The sequence below is a fragment of the Protomyctophum parallelum genome, assembly GCF_964188405.1.
Source record: "Protomyctophum parallelum genome assembly, chromosome: 2".
Lineage (NCBI taxonomy): Eukaryota > Metazoa > Chordata > Actinopteri > Myctophiformes > Myctophidae > Protomyctophum > Protomyctophum parallelum.
The window spans coordinates 23,602,662-23,618,884 of NC_139699.1; the positions used below are offsets into that span (position 1 = coordinate 23,602,662).

Here is a 16,223-nt window from a genome sequence, read left to right on the forward strand (position 1 = left end):
GTTGAAAACGACTGGCCTATACACTATTACCAACTGTGATAGCTGGTGGGTTGAAGCCACATGACAACTTGTTGATGCAGGAAACAAGTTTTATTGCAGTGTTTCCATATACATTCCTACAAAGCTGTCCCCAGAGCTCCCAGGGCACACCCCTATAGGGCACAGAGGCTCGGGTGACACAGGGTGAGGGGACGGATCAGTGGTATTCCCCTTTATGTACAATTTTGGGGATTTTCTTTTTACTTTACTGGAGTATTTCAAATTTACTAAATCTTACTTTAGTAAATTTACTTACGTCTACTCCACTACATCTCATCTCAGAGTCATGAGACATGCCCAAAGCATTTCCGGGGGTGCCCAGCCAGATGTTTATACATTGGAAAACTTGAAATGGGACATAATGCATAACGAGTACTTATACTGTCAGTAGCCTACTTCAAGTGTATACATTCTGATGCCAAGACTTCTACTTGTAACAGATCAAGTATTTCTATATTGCAGTATTACAGTTTTACTTAAGTAATAATATTTGAGTACTTTTTTCCACCACTGCTATGGAGGCTTTCCATGGTGATCCCAGGTGGATCCTCCTATGAACCCAGCCAGGAGAATGGAGCATGCAGACACGCTAATTATAGCGTGGCAGCCGGTGTGACAGATTAAGACCAGTTTAAGACTGAACCATGCCAACTGTCTCTGAGCTCTCCCGCAGGCAGCACCATGGCACCTGGTTATATAGCTCTGGTCCATAACCTTCTACTGCTTCGATTCTGCCCTGCAGTATAAGGCTATGGGACTTTCAGTTTTAAATCTCAAATCGAAATCAGACCAGCCTCTCCTCTTTAGCGTAAATAAAAAGAACGTTTTTGCTACTCACCAAAACAAAGGCGGGTTGTGTCATTAGAAAGCCTACTTTCCTTAGTGGACGCACTCCGAGCCCCCCACCACACGTATAAACGGTACTTTTTGGCCAGAAAGGGATTTCTTTTCACCGTTTTCTTTTTCATACGTGTATGTATCCTACCAGCCGATCATTAATAGAGGATACATAATCTAAGCATATAGAAGAACAGTGATTTTCAAGTGGTCCTTGAGGGGGTTCTTGGTGGTCCCCAGCTAAATGATGGAGAGTTGGTAACCCGGACAGGTCCATTTGGTTTAATTGTACACGCTGAAGAGTTACATTATTGTTGAACATCTGCATTACTAAATTACTAATTTAGTAGACAAGAAGTCTACTAAATTAGATAATGTAGAATAATTGTTATTTTGATCAACATTTGCCTGTTGTCTCTCGTAATGGTATAAACATCAATACGGCATGGAATTGTGGACAAAATCTTATCCAACGACAACAAAATATTCTTTCGTTTTGGGTGCGATAGGCAAAATGTCATCAAATGGTGGTCCGTGGCTCAAATCAAATGCAGAATATAATGGACCTTAAATGAAACGGGTTGAAAACCACTGATATAGCCTAGAATGTTAAAGGGCTGGGCCCGATTAACTAAGCAAGTTAGTAGTCTGATTCAGTCATCTTTTTGTTGTCTGTTTTTTTGCAGAGGGACGCTCTCTTTCGCACGTCTGAAGACTCATTAGAATGCCTTATTCTACACTAATGTGGGAAGTTTGGAAAATTAATTTAAACTCAAAATATGGGTAAACACTGAGGAATACTGTGAAGAAATCACCATTTACTCGTTTTCGCAGAGCATGAATACTTTAATCTGAATGCCACATTAAGAAATTAGGATCACATCAAATCAATCAAAATATGGTACAGAAAATGTCAATCTTCAATAGTTGGTTGGGAATCCCTTTGCCTTCATCATACCTTCGCCTCGATACGACGTGGCATTGAGGCAATCAGCCTATGGCATTGCCCGGGAGTTATGGAACGGAAGCCCAGGTTTGATGCTTGCCATCAGCTCTTCTTTGCTTTTGGGTCTGGTTTTCGTCCGGCGGGTTGGCTGGCCAGTCAAGCACTGTGATGGCATGGGCATCAAACCAGGTTGTGGTGCTTCTGGCAGTATGTTCAGGGGCCAGGCAGGTCCTGCTGGAAGATGAAATCTGCATCTCCATACAGATCCTCAGCAGAAGGAATCATGAAGTCCTCTAAAACATTCTGGTAGACTGTTGCTGCGGTGACCTTGGATTTAAGAAAGCAGAGTTTACCAACACCTGCACTGGACAATACATTGCACCCCAAATCATGACTGTCAGCAATCACCGCAGGTCACCACAACAGTCTACCAGAATGTTTTAGAGGACTTCATGATTCCAGCTTCATTCATGATTCTTCCAGCAGGACTGGGCTTCCATAACTCCCGGGCAATGCCACAGCGGCTGATTGCCTCAATGCCACGGTGTATCGAGGCAGTGATGAAGGCAAAGGGATTCCCAACCAAGTAATGAAGACAAGATTGACATTTCTGTTTTGAAAGTACCATATTTTGATTGATTTGATCCTAATTTCTTAATGTGGCATTCAGATTAAAACATTCATGCTCTGCAAAAACTGAGGAGTAAATAGTGATTTCTTCACAGTATTCTAATTTTTTAAAATTCTGTTTTAGTGGGTTTTATGAGCTGGAAGCCAAATTGTGTATAGATAAACAAAAAAATACTTGAAATAATTTACGTTGTGTGCACTGAATCTATAATCCAAGAAAGTTGAACTTTTTGAATGGAATTATGGATAATAAACCAACTTTTCCATGATATTCAAAGTTTTTGGAAAGGTGCTGTATGGAAAGGTGTTTTGGAAAGGTGCTATGCATGCTTTATTTCAGACTCGGAGATCCATATTTAATACAGGAGGAATAAAAATAAATACAAAACAGTATATATTTGTGAATTGAAGCTCCTTTGAACTGTGAATTAGATCAGCTATTTTCAAATTATTGTATAGATTTGAAGTCTTGGAATGGGACATTCTACATAATAAGTAGCCTTTTGGTACTTTTTGATACCAATATGTTTCTACGTTTACTCCTTTTTAACCGGACTTCTGATTTCTACATTGCAGTATTGATACTACATTAATTATTGATGATACTTTTACTTAAGTTAAGTATAGAATGTGAGTAGGTCTTTTTTCCACCACTGATTATGAGTCGCATTTTCATTTACTCACTTGAACCCAAGCATTCATTGGCCTCAATTTCCTCAAACATATCTATAAACTCATGCTATGCAGTGTGAGCTTATATAGGCTATTTGGGGGGAGATATTTGTTTTAGAGGAGAGAAGACAGTCCCAAGTACAGAACCAACTCAGAGGTCCAGGTTAGTAAAGTGAGTCTACTCTAGAGGGTTAAGTTGTTATTCTATCGTTATACATTCAGTGCAAAATCTATTCGTTTTTGTATTTGTCAAATACTAAATGTGTTATTTAAAAAATAAATAGCTAAATAAAAACATGTTCGTTTTGTAGTAGCCTGTGTAGCCTATAGCCACGTTGGTATCGTGTGTGCCCAAAGACGTGTAGTAGGCTAAGCCTGGCCAACTTAATCCTATTAAGCCATCTAATGCTGAAACAAAACAACAACACTGCAGATAAACGACAAAAGCACACGATTATGAGTAGGCCTACCTGTAACTAGCAGATGAAGAATTACAGAGTCTTCTTGGAGTCTATTGAAGTTGCGCAAATCCAAAATTCACATTATAGTTATACGCACAGTAGGCTAAGCGTGCGCCTCACGTACGTGAGACGCGTCTGCCCAGGATGTTTGCTGTGATGTGCTGTAACAGCCTTTGTCCTGTAACGTCTCTTCGCCCGCCTAGTGGCGAAACATAAAACTTCTGGGAACTCAGATTACTAATAGACAGGTCACAGGCACATCACTGATCAGTGATCACCCACCCACCCACACCCCGCACCCGCTTCCTAGGGGCTATGTATTTTTTACATCATCTTAATGTTATGACTTATGAAGTGGTTCTAGAACGTTTTATAATGCCAAGGACGGACCCGCCACCATGCACGGTCTTAACTCTGAGAGTTATGGGGACCAAATACCCATACGAGTCCATTTGGTTTTTTCGTTACCCAGGCTTTTAGGGAACCATTCAATGACCCTAGGGGTCCCCGCCACGGCGCCGCCACTTAATTTGAGAACCACTGTCTGCTTTAATGAATGCAGCGAAAAGTGCACGAACAATTTGTGCACTGCCAGTGCTGAAGCCTGTTTATGTAAGCAAGGGCTACAGAACCACTGATGGGTGTTGGTTTAAATGCAAATTGCTAAACGCCAAAACCCTAGCTCTGGTGATAGCTCTAATGCGTTGCATTTTTGCAACGCATTAGAGCTATGGAACAGAGCTACCAAAACCCTTTGCCCTTCTGCCTTCTGCCCCAAAACCTTGGTTTTATTTGAAACATTACGGTAATGCTTCTAGGACGGATGTCTGGAGCCAAAGCGACCTCTAGTGGTTGAAACGTAGCACTGCCATTAAACAAACTACTTTGAATACAGTCAATAGATACATTCGACATTCCCATTACATGAATTAACAAAAAACCACAACTCTGCTTGATCAAAAATCAACATGGTGTATTGTGTCACAAACATAATGTTCAGTTCCTGCAGTGCAGGGTCTGCAGGAAAACTTCACAGCCTTCTTCTTCTCCTCTGACCTTCAGCCTCAAAACATTCATGTAGACCAGGTTCTAATCCAGTGTGGTCCTTGAGAGGGTTCCAGGTGGTTCCCAGCTAAATGATGGCGAGTTGGTAACCAAATGGACCTGTGTAGAGCGTTTACTCTTGAGAGCCTAAAATTAAACCAAATGGACCCGGAGAGTGTAAATTAAACAAAATTTGGACCCTTCCTGAGTTCCCGGTCCATTTCATTTCATTTTACGCTCTCAAGAGTTAAATTAAGTTATTGTTAAACATCTGCATTCTGCATTACGTAATTTACAAGAAGTCTACATAATTAGAGAATGTAGAATAATTCTTATTTTGATCAACGTTTGCCTGTTATCTCTCCTATGGTGCAGAACCTTTTTGATTGATTGAAATCTTTATTAACAGTTTGTAGAATTTACAGTACATTTTAAGCACAAACTCAATACAAAGACTGTCAACTGTGAGTGGACGACCCAATTAAGCATTACACTTGTTTACAACAGGGTCCACATTGTTCAATTCATCAAAACATATAAAGACATACAAACATTTAGAGACATACAAATAGACATTTCTCTGTAGGTAAAGAACAGAACAGGAATTCATCATATGGGAAGCAAAAAAGGGAAAAGATACAATATACAGTGAGGGAAAATGGGGGGGGGGGGGGGTGGGGGGATTCAGATTTTACAGAGGCCAGTTTCGAAATGCAGCCATCCGTAGGTGCCCTTTGAGAGCGGTTTTGAAGGAGTCAAGGGATTCACATGTCTTAATGGTAGGGCGTTCCACATTTTGGTTGCATAGGAGCGAAAATAATTTAGTCCCTTGTTTGTGCCGAATCTGGGTTGTACATGGTTTGTTGCACTCCCTCTGGTGTTGTGGGTGTGGACTTCGTTTACATTAAGGAAGTATTTAGACAGGTACATGGGTATCTTGGTGGTGTATCGAATCTTGTGGACCAGACCCATTGCAAGATGCTGTACTCTGTCGTCGACCCTAAGCCATCCCAGCCTGTCAAAGTGGGCAGGGGTGAGGTGGGTTCGGGGGGTGAGGCCAAGTAGGAGCCTGACCAGTTTGTTTTGAGAGGTCTGGAGCCTTGTTTTAAGGGCCTTTGAGGTGCTGTGGTACCAAGAGGTGGATGCATAGTCAAAGAAACCTTGTACGAGGGCTCCTGTTAAGGTCTTCAAGGTGTTTTTGCTGACCAGTGAGGAGATCCTGTAAAGGAATCTTGTTCTTTGATTGACTTTTTTGATTACGTTGGTGGCCATTTTATCACCGGAAAGATTGGCCTCCAGGATGGAACCTAGGTAGGTAATTTGATCTTTTCGTGTGATAATATTGTCACCCACTCTAACCAAGAAGCCATCTGCCTTGCTGAGTTTACTATTTGATCCGAAGAGGATGGATTCATGCTATCTCTCGTGCCACATCAATATACATGGAATGTATAGACAGAATCTTATCTAACGACAACAACACTAAGTTTTGGGTCTCAGAGGTGGTCTGGTGGTCTGTGGCTCGAATGCGGAATAAATCATGGAAAATATTATGAAAAAGGTTGAAAACCACTGAGACAGCCAATGTCAGTGTGTGTGTGTGTGTGTGTGTGTGTGTGTGTGTGTGTGTGTGTGTGTGTGAGTGAGTGTGTGTGCGCGTGTGCGTGTGCGCGCGTGTGTGTGCCAGCAGTGACCTTTCTCGATACACGATATAATCATCTGTAATCATTAAATAAATTGTATTATAATAACGCCATTACAAACCGTGCTGGGACTTTGGGAGAAGTAGGTCTATACACAGAATTATTTACTGGTACCACATTGAAAAACACTGTTAAGAGTTAAAAAATGCATTAAAAATTTGTATTATAAAATAGCTACAAAGGTAATGGCATCTACTACAGTACCAAATTAAAAGTATTCGTTATTCATCATGATGTTATTACATTGTAATGAGAAATAGGGCCTACATTATGTGTTCAAATCATAGACTGTAAAAAATAGGTTCAAATTCATAGCTTCAATGTTGCAGCCGGTAGAGTATAGGCTATTTCTACATTGTGATACGCCGACTACTGGCACTGTCACTGTCACAAACTCATCGCTGCTTTAAGGCCTGGACTACAATGTTTGAATGAGCAGCATGGATTCACAACCCATCGCCCTGGGACAGAGAAAAGAAAGGTGGTTGTTCTCTTGGGGTGGAGTCTCACCCACACACAGAGACCACGTAGTAGCCTCTCCCTCTGTCTCTCCCCTCTGTCTGTGTTCTAACGCGCTTTGCTTTGCGGACACACTTTCTTTCAGGGGAATCAGGGGAATCAATCTGGAATGAAAAGAATCTTTTAGGTTCATTCTCAGACACACCATCCGTCCATTGGATCCAGCGGACCACCAAACACATCGCAGGTAAGTCAAGTAGGAAGTGATTGAGCAAAACTCGATACTTTGTAGCTGGTTGGTCATTGTTGTCGGGCCGACTGGTCGCTCTCTCTCTCTCTCTCTCTCTCTCTCTCTCTCTCTCTCTGACTGTCGCATTTAAATCGTCTGTTTGTTTTAGTTAACATTTGTAACAATGTTATTACTATGTAAGTACAACAACTCGTCTTTGCACGCGCAGTAGTTAAACCAATCGTACGTTTCTTTCTCTTGAGAAATAAATGAGCCATTTCTAAGTAAGTGATATACTATTGTATACAGGCAGCGTAAACCGTAAAGGTCGATTCGTATATTCGTAGCCTACAGTCATTCTCTAGATTAAAGCTGTGTTCTTGAATTCCCGCAGGCAGAGGCCGGGTTAACAGATAAGAAATGTCTGGAGACAGTTATGCAGGATATTTGGTCCACCCTCCCTAACAACAGACCTGTTTTAATCATTCACTGATTACCACTGTATAGTAGCCTACTATTCAGATAATGATTATAACATTGATTGATTGAAGTATTTATTAACAGTAGGCCTACATTTCAAGCACAACTCAATACAAAAAACTGTTAACTGTGAGTGGACGACCCAATAAAGCACTAATTGTTTACAAGAGGGTCAACCTTGTTCAATTCATCACATTTAGAGACATACAAATATACACTTCTATATAACCCAAAAACAGGAAAATCATCATAAAGGAGGTAAAAAGGGAAAAGAAAACATATACAGTGAGGAGGAAAAGGCGTCCTACTAGTATAGGCTATAGTAGTAGCTTAACAAACAATCGTTTAGCCCTGGGGACTTCTACTGGTATAGAAGTTCGGACTTCTAAGTGCTCCAGTGATCTATAAGTATATATATGTATGGGACCCATACAACATTGTCCCTTGACCCACAGTGTTTGGGAAACAGTGGTCTAGTAAGAGTCTCTAGTGTAAACTATAAAGACTAAACAGTATAACATCAAAAAATAAATAATCTGTACATTGAAACTACTGGTATAGTACAAACTATAGGATGCTAGGTCATTTTTAACTTTTGCATAAGACTCAAGAGTAACTTTCTTTATATTAGCCTACTTAAATCAGTCTGTCCAATAGTCACTGAAGGAAACCAAACCATGTCCAAAAAGCGCCCCATCTAGCTCTGTAAATGTCATTAACCATTGAACCTATTAACCTACATTTGAGTTTAATTGTCCCTTTGTGCCCCCATTGTGTGGTAACTGGTAAGGGGTGAGCCAAGTTATAATAAAGCATTGTGTCATAATTACACCATAACACAAAGGGGTGCTTTGTACCGACCCCCCATTCACCTACTGTATACAGCTTCCCATACAGTGACACACAGCACAATAATAACATTTTTTTTAGAGCTCTGAAATGTCCAGGTGCATTTGAGAGAGGATGGATCATGGGAACAGCATTCGTACCGTCACTTTCGGCTGGAAACTAAAACTGTTCGTTTGAGGAAATGGAGAAAAAAAGGAACCTGTGTAACAATGCGAGTCATTGTAGTTACAGTAGGTGCTGTCTGGACAGCTGTCTGGACACTGTACAGCACCTTAGTCACAAACTCTTGTGAGATTTGGTGTAGAGAAAAAAGTAGGGGACCAAGTATAGATCCCTGGGGGACTGTGGTCAACGAAGTAGGGTTTAAGTGGCGTGTGTAATACAGGGATGTTTCACAAAGCGTGGAATGACTTGAGCAACATTTTAAATGCTTGTATTTTAGTATTATTTATATTGGGCTTTAAAATGTGACAGATTTCAGCAAGAATATCAGACACCCTTCGCCTTTTGTCGACGGCTGCAACAGTTGAGACGAATAACAGTCTTAAATTCATAATTTATTCTGACCCCTCCCTGAAAAGGCCTATCTGTCCTGACCACTTATCTATGATTTATACATCATGTGTATAATTAGTGTGGATTTAGACTGTTATTCGTCTCAACTGCTTGTGTAAAATTGTTGACAGACACTGAAACAACTGAACATTTAGTGAAACGGTTATCAATGTGTGAACATGTGCCATTGTGCCAACCTCCCAGGTTTAGCTGGGTGGGTGTGTGGGGGGGGGGGACACGGGACAGGTGGTCTGCATGACTGCATGGGATCTGTCCTCCTAAGTCTGAGCAGCCTTGTTAAAAAAAAACAACAACCTTGAGTGCAGAATGAGATGTTCCCAAAATAACTAAGCCTGTAAACTGGGTCAGTATGTCGGGCCTTTCATTTTCCGGGGCTTTTTCTGCCTTGACAGACTGACAGGAAATGGGGAGAGAGAGCAGCAAGATTCATGAGCTGCTGTGATAGGAGAAGGATATAGGAAATGGAACACAACCACCCTAAAGACTAATCATTGTGTGTATTCCTCCACTATCTGAATCGAGTTATCTTGCGGTACATAGAAATTGATTTATTGGAGATTCTGACTTTCAATTGCACATACATTTTGTTTTGATTGTATTGTTCCACTTTTTGCTTTGGCAATGTAAACATATGTTTGCTCATGGCAATAACGCCCTTTGAATTTAATTGAATTGAGATGGGTGGGGGGGGGGTGACCAGCAAAGGACGTCGCTGGGAAGGGACTAGAACCAGTGACATGCTATCAGGCTGGATTACCAGCCGAGATGCCCAGACGTCTACGCCAGCCGTTCAGGCCATATTGTTCAAACATTTTCAGAAATATGCAAAATGCGACTAGGTGACTAACAGACGGACAGAACTGGTCACACTGAACTTTAGTTTAAATCTGCCTATGCAGCGGATTCTGCCACTGCATTTCAATGGGAACGGAGCATTCGTTATTTTTATTTTGGAAATTCTACATTCCCATTAAAGTTTAATTCAAATTTGGTGTGACCGCACCCGAAAGACTGTTAATTTGGTCTGTGGTTTTCATTAAACTTGTGTCAACCAGTTGTTAAACCTCAGTCTTGGCGTTGTGGTGGGAAATGGCCTTTTGTTTAATCAGTGCGGTGCTTGTCCTCTTAACTCAGCTGTGCATTGTCAAGCCTCAAACAGTCGTGTCAATAAAGCCTTGTTTGAATTGAATTGACAGGCCTACACTAAAAGCATCCTCCCAGCAGATGGTCAGCAGACACAGCATCTTAAACACACACACACACACACACACACACACACACACACACACACACACACACACACACACATGCACGCACAGTCGCACACAGTCGTACCCACACACACACACACACACACACACACACACACACACACACACACACACACACATATGCACGCGCACACGCACGAACACAAACACAACACGCTCTAATGTAATGAATGTAATTAACCTAATTTATGAGCTAGATAATTCATTCATTTATTTCCCCCAGCACTATCTTTTAAACCAATTAAGACCTGGGCCGATTCTACAAATCTATCATAAATCTTATTTAGAATAGATTTCAGTAAACAGTTTTCTGAAAGATGTATGTTGCTAGTGGTGTACGCAAAATGTTTTCATGTTAAGGACGGAAGGACCCCAAAAATTAAACATAGACTTATATTGGTTATTGATTCTTCTCTATTTTGAGTGGGCCATCTAGAACAGTGGTTCTCAACCAGTGGTCCGGGGACCTCACCATGATGGAGAGTTGGTAAACAAATGGACCCTTATAGATATTTAACTCTTGACACGTCACTTACTCTCAAGATTAAGAAGATTTACTTTTTCACTCTCAAGAGTTTAATTATTGTTAAACATCTTCATTACTTAAGTTAATTATACAATTAGAGAATGTAGAGGAATTGTTGTTTTGATCGTTTGCCTATTATCTCTCCTATGGTACCAACATCAATACAGCATGGAAATGTGGACATATTTTTTAGTTTTGGGTCTGAGAGGCTAAAAATGTCATCAAATGGTGGTCCGTGGCTCAAAATAATGGGCCTTGATATGAAAAGGTTTGAAAAAACCACTGATCTAGAACGATCACAGACTGATGCGTAGATAGATGGCTGTGAAACCTTGTTTATTTTGTAACCAGGACCTAATATATTATGTACTGTCGTTCACAATCGGTGGAACGCTGTAGCCCAAAATTCATTCTGACTCTTGACGTCAGCTGTGGTTGCGTGAGAGCCAATTTCTTTCATTCTTTGCGTAATGAAATCTTTATTAAATAGTTTATATAAAGAGTTATTTGCGATTAATTTAGATGAGCGCTGATTTATGATTTATGTCCTGTTTACTCCCACATGGCAAACTATTTCTGACATGCACAACCAACCCAATAAGGTTGGAAGATGAACACATCAAAACACATCACCCAAAACAAAAAAAAAGCTTAGTAGTGAAAAATGAGCTTGTAGATCTGTTATTTTCACTAGTTTGGGTCCCAGGCAAACTGTCTTTTTATTTGTTTTGGGTCAATGGCTAAAAAGTTTGGGAACCACTCGTTTAGAGTGTCTGCCTTGATATTGGGTTGTGTTTGTGTTCATTCTCTGGCCTGCAGGTGGGTCATACTAAAGTCTACAGACAGACAGACAGACAGTGATACCTGGTATGACCTACCTGTCTGTGCTGTATGTGTGAAGGAACAGAGGGTACAAATGCACCATAGAGACAGACCTGAACGAACGGGCGAGTCACAACATGATGGACATGGTAGAAAGGAGAGAGGGGAGGGGAGGGGGGCACTACCTTATGTTCTCGTGGTGGAGAGGAGAGGGGAGGGGGCCACTGGCTTATGTTGTGGCTGCTCAGAAAATCTGCTGTACACAGTGAACAATGCCTTAGTCATTGTTTGCTCTGTAATCTGATACCTATTACCTATCGTAGTTATCTCTCTCTCTCTCTCTCTCTCTCTCTCTCTCTCTCTCTCTCTCTCTCTCTCTCTCTCTCTTGACCCGGACTTCTCCAGGGGTCTATCTCTTTGCAGATCTACAAGCTCATTGTGTGAGCTATTTCCCCCCGAAACTTCACTCCAGAATAGGGCATGCCGTAGGGTGATACATCATCATACACATCAGTTGTTCTCAAACTCTGTTGGCTCAATTTATCCCTGTAAATAACCAAAAATAAAAGCAAAAGTATTATTATAAAAAAAAAAAACTTAAAGTATAAACAGTAGATGCTAATGCAGATGTTTAACAATAATCTAAACAATAATTCTAAAAATGAAACCAAATGGAGTGGACCTGTAAGGGTCCATTTGGTTTCATTCCACTCTCTCAAGAGTTACTAATAACAGCGTCAATGTGGTTACCAACTCTCCATCATTTAGCTGGGGACCAGTGGTTGAGAACCACTATCTACAATAAAGGCATTTTGTAGTCCTTGAGGGGGTTCCAGCCAGGTGGTACGTCCCCAGCTAAATGATGGAGAGTTAACCAAATGGACCCTTAGGCCTATAGATCTCTTGAGAGCGTAAAATGAAACCAAATGGACCCGGCTGAAAGGGTCCATTGGTTTCAAGTGACTGCAGTCTAAAGCCGGCCTAAGTATCAGAGTATGGAAGCGCTCGTTATCAGTAAAGCAACCTCCTGCTGCCTGCTGCACTGTGCAAATTCAAAACAGGTGGTACGCATGGGCCGTTGAGTGATATTCAACGAGCGCTTCCACACTCCAACACTTAGAAAAACATCACATGCTAGGAATTTCTTGACAGTAAGTAGCTCATAGAACGTCTACGGTGAATTTTTATGAAACAAACACTTTGCAGATAGAAAGAGGATATTACAAGCTTTCCCTACAGCTTCAATGTTGGTGATTTTGACGTTGTTTAATATAATTAGAGAGGACTTTTCTGTTAGGATGAATTGGCTGTCTATGGGAAGTATAGCACCTAGGTATAGCACCTTGCTGGCAAGATGTCTGCGGTCTGAATAAAGACAATTGCTTAAAGTCTAACGTTGTTAGAACCAGATTAATAACCCATTTTAAATTACCTGGCTCAATAGATTACAAAATCTGACCAGGGTTGATTTTGACAGCACATTTTGATTTAGTTTAAGAAACAGTCTGTGTGTGGGTTGAGTGTGACTGCAAAAGGCTGGTGCTTAACATTCCAAACTGTTTGCACACCGATCTCCTACTTAGGATAAGTCATGTATTCCTCTGAATAAACATGTACAGTAATACATGAGTAATACAGCTCATGGCGCTTTGACTCACATTGACTATGATCTAATTTATTTTCCTCATACCTAGAGGGTGTTTGTTTATTTCCCTAAAATAAAGCCGATCTAGACACAGCTGTCTGAGCATCATCCCTATGCCAGACTGTGAACCTGAGTCATAGGCTGGTGACATGTTTCAACAGATCCATCAAACATCATCCACATGGTTTGGTGATGTGATGTTCGGACAAATTAATCTCACAGATCTATGGTCATATTTGCGCCAGCTAGGCGGCAGGCCAATTGCGCTCCCTGTTGGCCGTTTAAAACAATATATATTTTGCACACAATGGTTCAACAGTGTTAGAAAACCTATACGAGTTTTGTATTGACACCATTTAATTCGTAAGCTGATTTGCACTATGCCAATTGTTTGCATTTTGTGAGCTTGCATATCGGCTATTTTCGCCGTGTGACACCGTGTGACTTTGCAAAGAAGCCATTAACACACATAACCTGACTGTGAAACTATACGTAACAGCCTTGAGTGTATTCATGCTTTTATAACTTGGTTGCAATTTGCCAGTGATCTGACAATAAGATTTACCTTAAGATTACCACCCGTCATGCGTGGCATAGCAGTGGATTATCGTGATTATATGGAGAACTTCCATGTGTTACAGTGGGAATTTTACTCTGCATTACTGAAAGGGTTAGGGTTGTTTTCTTCCTATAGATACTTAATGCTTGCCCCCTTTGTTTAGCTTATCCACTAAAGCCCTATAGGCCTACTACATTTTTATAACAAATATTGAAAATAGCCAATCTACGATCTCCCAACATAACACAAGATTGTAGATCATATATTTTCAATATGTTGAATTCTTTAGATTTTTTAGGGGGGAATTGTTTGGACATTTTTTGAAAGTTTTCACTTATAATGACATGCCAGATTTTCAAGTGCTTAATGACTAAAACATGGCTGTTGTCACTAGTAAAACAGTTAATTATCATGAGTAAATACTACATGAGGTTGTTTTTTGTGCAGACAGGAAAACACAAATCACAGCAAACTATTATGAACACAACAGTATACAGTGATGATGTGAACTGCTTGTTTGTTTCATAGCAGCATGGGGGCTCCAGTTTACGATGAGAAGAAGGAGACATGTGGAACTATCTGCCTGAAGTACCTCCTGTTCACGTTCAACTTCCTGTTCTGGGTAAGTTTACACTAGCAGGTGATGAGCAGAGGTGGAAAAGTGCTGTAGGCTACAATTTTGAGGTAGCCTATACTTTTTCTTTACTTGAATACCAGTATATTCACTTGTGTGTTTTTTTTTGCTCCACTACGGTTATTTGAAAACTTTAGTAACTTATACATAATAACATTAACCAAACTAGAACTGCACTCTGTCGAGTGCATACTTGCTTGTTGCACACTAGTAGGCCATAAATGGCCAACTAGTGCGCAAGCAGAGTGCGCAAGTACTTTCGACCGCTACAAACTGTCAACCATTACATATACATATACTATGTATATGTATATGTAATTTGTCCATCCCAGCCAACCCGCCACTTTTTATGCGTATGCACCGTCCCAGCAAATTGTGCCTGATACGGCAGTGGTGCCAGATTACATACATGTACAGTATACACAGGAGCATTACCTTTAATCCTCCCAACACTAAAACATATCGTCATTACGTCACCATCGAAAACCAATTACACTCTGGCATTGGGTCCTTTAATCCACATATTTCTTACGTCATCATTGAGAGCTAGTTATACATATACTATATATATATGTAATTTGTAAGTTGATTAGCGGTATACTGTGGTTACTTTGCGCCAAAAACCGTCCCAGCCAACCCGCCACTTTTGATGCGTATGCAAATAAAACAGCAAATTGTGCCTGATTTGCTGCGACCAGATTACATACATGACCATATTTCTTACGTCATCATTGAGAGCTAGTCATACATATACTATATATAGTAATTTGTAAGTTGATTAGCGGTATACTGTGGTTACTTTGTGCCAAAAACCGTCCCAGCCAACCCGCCACTTTTGATGCGTATGAAAATAAAACAGCAAATTGTGCCTGATTTGCTGGGACCAGATTACATACATGACCATATTTCTTACGTCATCATTGAGAGCTAGTCATACATATACTATATGTAATTTGTAAGTTGATTACCGGTATACTGTGGTTACTTTGCGCCAAAAACCGTCCCAGCCAACCCGCCACTTTTGATGCGTATGCAAATAAAACAGCAAATTGTGCCTGATTTGCTGGGACCAGGTTACATACATGTATACACAGGAACATTACCTTTAATCCTCCCAACACTAAAACATATTTTATTTGACAAATTACATATATATATAGTATATGTATGACTAGCTCTCAATGATGACGTAAGAAATATGGTCATGTATGTAATCTGGTCCCAGCAAATCAGGCACAATTTGCTGTTTTATTTGCATATGCATCAAAAGTGGAGGGTTGGCTGAGACGGTGCATACGGACCGGGCAAAACTATTACTTAATTAATAAGCCCTTTTTCTGCTTTGTCTATTTGAATATAGCAGATCTACAAGTTCACAACGTGCTGCAATGCAATAGTCTGACTAATAAACCAGTCACACTGTCACGTGCAATCCGCCGCAGGCAATTTCTTTTGCAAACGGCAGATTTGTGTCTGGCTTATTAGCCAGGCTAGCAATGTGTTGCATTGTGACCTTGTACGTTGACTATTTTCAAAAGATTATGGCACATTTTAAGTCCTGAAAAAATAATAATTGTGAAAATGGCCATTTAACTATGAATGCACCAAGTCTCTGTTCGTACGTCTGTAGGTATGTCTGTAATCCACGTAACTCGAGAACTTCAAATTCAACACACGCGTTCCACCCCACCACAGGGGGTGCAGTGCCCGGTGTCGAGTCGGTTGGACTCACGGTTATCCAGAACCGCCCCAAAAAGACCTCTGCCCGGACTCTGAACAGGGCCCCTGCCCAGTGTCCAACTGTCCCTATATGGAGCTCAGCTGGCCTATTCTGACATCAT

At 40.8% G+C, this 16,223-nt stretch overlaps 1 protein-coding gene across 2 annotated transcripts in view; it reads left to right on the forward strand.

Annotated features, from left to right (window-relative positions):
- The first annotated feature begins 6,899 nt into the window (after positions 1-6,899).
- LOC310854873 (CD151 antigen-like) overlaps positions 6,900-16,223 on the forward strand; it is a 29,971-nt gene continuing 20,647 nt past the window's right edge. Inside the window, exons 1-2 of one of the 2 annotated variants that reach the window (XM_083759607.1) lie at positions 6,900-7,038; positions 14,277-14,370. In XM_083759607.1, the coding sequence (XP_083615733.1) occupies positions 14,281-14,370 (90 nt within the window). In that variant the 5' untranslated portion in view covers positions 6,900-7,038; positions 14,277-14,280. The remainder of the gene's footprint in view (positions 7,039-14,276; positions 14,371-16,223) is intronic. The other variant, XM_083759608.1, reaches the window with a different exon arrangement.